Here is a 3,692-nt window from a genome sequence, read left to right on the forward strand (position 1 = left end):
ACACACACAGACACACCGACACACACACAGACACACACAGACACACACACAGACACACACAGACACACCGACACACACACAGACACAGACACACACAGACACACACAGACACACACACAGACACACACAGACACACACAGACACACACACAGACACACACAGACACACACACAGACACACACACAGACACACACACAGACACACACAGACACACACACACACACACACAGACACACACACAGACACACAGACACACCGACACACACACACACACAGACACACAGACACAGACACACACACCCACACACACACACACACACACACACATCAGAGGTTGGACACGTGGACCTCCGTTACATCACAGAGCCAGGTTAGCGGTTTCCAGTCTTTATGCTAAGCTAAGCTAACGGGTTACTGCTGTTGAACCGTCCCTTTAAACCTGTTATTCTTACCTGCGGCCACATGGGATGTGAGCGGCGCAGGTCGTCATGGAGACGACGCTCTGCCCACCGCCGCCAGAGGCGGAGCTTCCTCCTCGAACGCAGGATGTCCTGCACCTCCCTCAGGACCTCCTGCAGAGTCAACAGCAGCGCCAGGAGCACGAGGAGGACACGCCACCAGTCCTGAGACAGACAGACAGGTGAGCGTGGGAAACACCGGAACAAGAGGGGCGTTACCCCGACAGGCCCCCCCACCGCTGCCGCTCCCAGGACTGCACCCCACCTGTGGTGCCCCGCCCTCCTGCCCCGCTCAGCCACAGAGCAGCCCCCACCAACACATGTGCATGTCTGTGTTTATTTTACACAGGAGATGAACTGTGTCCATGCAGACAGGGCGCCGAACGGTTTGAACAAACTTTGAATTCAAAAGAGATAAAACATGCAATAAAATTCAACCATTCACAAAGTAACTCTGAAAGCTTAATGAAGACATTATATTAGTATTTATACATAATATTTTGCAATATATGTTCCAAAAAAGCTGCATTAAATGCAAAGCTTGGAAAAAGAAAAAAATAAGAACAAAGTGTTTCACAGTGAAAGTAAAGAAATGAGAAAGAGAAAGCAGCAACATGACCCGGTCTGGTGTATAACGTTTAGAACAGCACTGTAGCAGCTGGATAGAGGATTAGTGACCTTTTAAGGGGAGAGCAGAGGTCAGTGGTTATGTGGAGACTCAGACCCTTATATGGTGTCCAACAGATACCTAAACATGTCCTATATAAGCTGTGTTTGATGTACAGAGAGACAGAGTGGTCATCGGGCTGGGTCACTCTCCAAGCTGCTGCAGAGCTTGTAATTGATGCTGAACTCCTTGATGTAATAAACTTTTATGATCAAGAACAGTGTCAAGCGGGTTTCTTCTCAACACATCATCGCAGCATTATTGTTCGGACACCACACCGGCACTCCCACATCAATACTGAGAAACTCTAAAACAGTTTCAGAAAATCCACTTCTCCAGAGAAACGCTTCAGGAGAGAGCTAAGCGAGCGCTGCAGCTTTTGGACACATTAACACCTGCCGTTGGACAGCTATGCCCTTTACCTGGGGGAGGACTTTATTTTTTGGGATTAAAACACACAGTAAGGTTCAGTTCTGGGACACACTGAACCATAAATCCACAACAATTAGCAATACAAGACACAGACAACTAGGAAAACTGTTCTAATTTCCCACCTGAATATCTGAAGACATGAAGACAGAGTCAGAGCGCCTTCAATCAGCCAAAATCCATTAAGTACTCAGTCAACAGACCGCAACAAAGATCTAATGCTGAGGACAGAACCGCCGACTAAAAAATGGCAAAACGGTTCGTCGTGGTGCTGGCTGCTTTCAGGGGAACCAGGCTGATCACCCCAAACTACAACTACAGAGGGACCTGCGCCAGCTCGGGAAAATATCCTGTACTACCCTGAAATCCAGGATACTAGCAGGTATTCAAGAAAAAAACTTAGTCAAAGTGGCTTTCTTCCAAATCACAGAACCTCCGGTCACATTATTTATCCACCTCAACACTTATTTACATGTTAAAGGGAGAATATTTGCATGTTTCACCAATTAAAAAAAAAGCCTGTGTTTCCATTTGAAGGACAGTACAGGTCCAGGACAGACAGGTCACCTGGGGGAGGACGTAGCGATCAGTCGAGCCTCGGTGGACGGACACAGAGATGGCGACGGTCGTCCAGGAAATGTTGAACAGGAAGTTGAGTATGAGGAGAAGCCACGCCCCCAACCTGGCACAGACCGACATGTAGAGCAGTGACCTTTCACCGAGTGATGACATAAAATAAATCCATCCAATCAGAAGAGAGTTTACCTGCCGTACAGTTTCCATTTGACCTGGATTAGTTTGAGAAAGACTGGATTCATGATGAGGTCCAGTTTCCCGTGCTGCACCACCACCTCCAGCTGACCCCAGGAACCCAACAGTTAAACACAATAAGCTCAGTGTGCAACACAGCGCAGTGCAACAGAGTGAGGAGTCACAGTGAACTTATGCAACTTACCGGAGACGTCGGCTCGCTGATGACTGCTTCTGCAAAACACAAGCAAAGGTCAGTCAGTCAGACGGGTAGAGTCAGAGAGACGTGTCCGTGACTGATACTGCAGCAGGTCTGTAAAAAGTATCAGCAGCAGAAATATATTGCAGTATTATCATTCGGGGGCTTCAGGTGGAAAGGCCACGGCTTTGGTTCCAGCATGTTCAGGTAGCAGTACTACTACAGCAACCCTGTAGTAGTACTGCAGTAGCAGTAGTAGCAGTGGTACCTTGCAGATGGGTCTCAGGTGAGTGTGGTTCTGGTTCCAACAGGTTGAGGTAGTAGTACTGCTGTCTGGTCATTCTGTCCGTCACATGGAACTGACTGAGCGCCAGCTGGGCCTGGACACAACATTCACCATCAGGACGCTCCCTGCTCTTTTCTGCTGGATTCATCTTTCCATATTTCACAGTAGGATTTGAACTCAAATCCTCATTTCTTGTTAAAAGTTGGAAGTTTTAATAATGACTTTTTTTGACCAATCACAGCCCTGTTATTCATCAATAGGTGCAACATTGTTACCACTGGACTCATCCGACCAATCAGAGCAGTTGTACAGAGCTGTCCATCAGAGTCCTTTGTCCCTGCCTGCGCCCCGAGCTCCAGCAGCACCCGAGCTGCTTCACTACGCTCTGAAAACACAGACCGGAAGGGCCGTCAGTGCTGATGTCAGTGACAATGTCAGTGGTGATGTCAGTAGGTGTCAGTGACAATGTCAATAGGGGGTGTCAGTAGGTGTCAGTGACAATGTCAATAGGTGATGTCAGTAGGTGTCAGTAGTGATGTCAGTAGGTGTCAGTGGTGATGTCAGTAGGTGATGTCAGTAGGTGTCAGTGACAATGTCAATAGGTGATGTCAGTAGGTGTCAGTAGTGATGTCAGTAGGTATCAGTGGTGATGTCAATAGGTGATGTCAGTAGTGTCAGTGCTGATGTCAATAGCTGATGTCAGTAGGTGTCAGTAGTGATCTCAATAGGTGATGTCAGTAGTGTCAGTGGTGATGTCAATAGGGGGTGTCAGTAGGTGTCAGCGGTGATGTCAGTAGGTGTCAGTAGTGATGTCAGTAGGTGATGTCAGTAGGTGTCAGTGCTGATGTCAATAGCTGATGTCAGTAGGTGGCAGTGGTGATCTCAATAGGTGATGTCAGTAGG

General features: G+C 47.9%; 1 protein-coding gene across 3 annotated transcripts; it reads right to left on the bottom strand.

The window, feature by feature from the left end:
* Window positions 1–371: 371 nt before the first annotated feature.
* Window positions 372–3,676, bottom strand: LOC123967050. Of its 3 annotated transcripts, XM_046043093.1 has the most exons (6): window positions 3,065–3,676; window positions 2,772–2,883; window positions 2,510–2,538; window positions 2,320–2,411; window positions 2,122–2,236; window positions 372–623 (listed from the first exon to the last, which is right to left on the bottom strand). In XM_046043093.1, exons 1-6 carry the CDS (start codon window positions 3,074–3,076, stop codon window positions 399–401), a joined length of 585 nt encoding a protein of 194 aa, XP_045899049.1. In that variant the 5' UTR covers window positions 3,077–3,676; the 3' UTR covers window positions 372–398. The 3 variants fall into 3 exon arrangements, 2 of the variants coding, with proteins under 2 accessions (XP_045899049.1, XP_045899048.1); XM_046043092.1 differs by having other exon boundaries at window positions 2,772–3,676; XR_006824173.1 differs by lacking the exons at window positions 2,122–2,236; window positions 2,320–2,411; window positions 3,065–3,676 and having other exon boundaries at window positions 521–623; window positions 2,510–2,915.
* Window positions 3,677–3,692: the final 16 nt, after the last annotated feature.

This window comes from Micropterus dolomieu, unplaced genomic scaffold (assembly GCF_021292245.1).
Source record: "Micropterus dolomieu isolate WLL.071019.BEF.003 ecotype Adirondacks unplaced genomic scaffold, ASM2129224v1 contig_14915, whole genome shotgun sequence".
In the NCBI taxonomy this organism is placed as follows: domain Eukaryota; kingdom Metazoa; phylum Chordata; class Actinopteri; order Centrarchiformes; family Centrarchidae; genus Micropterus; species Micropterus dolomieu.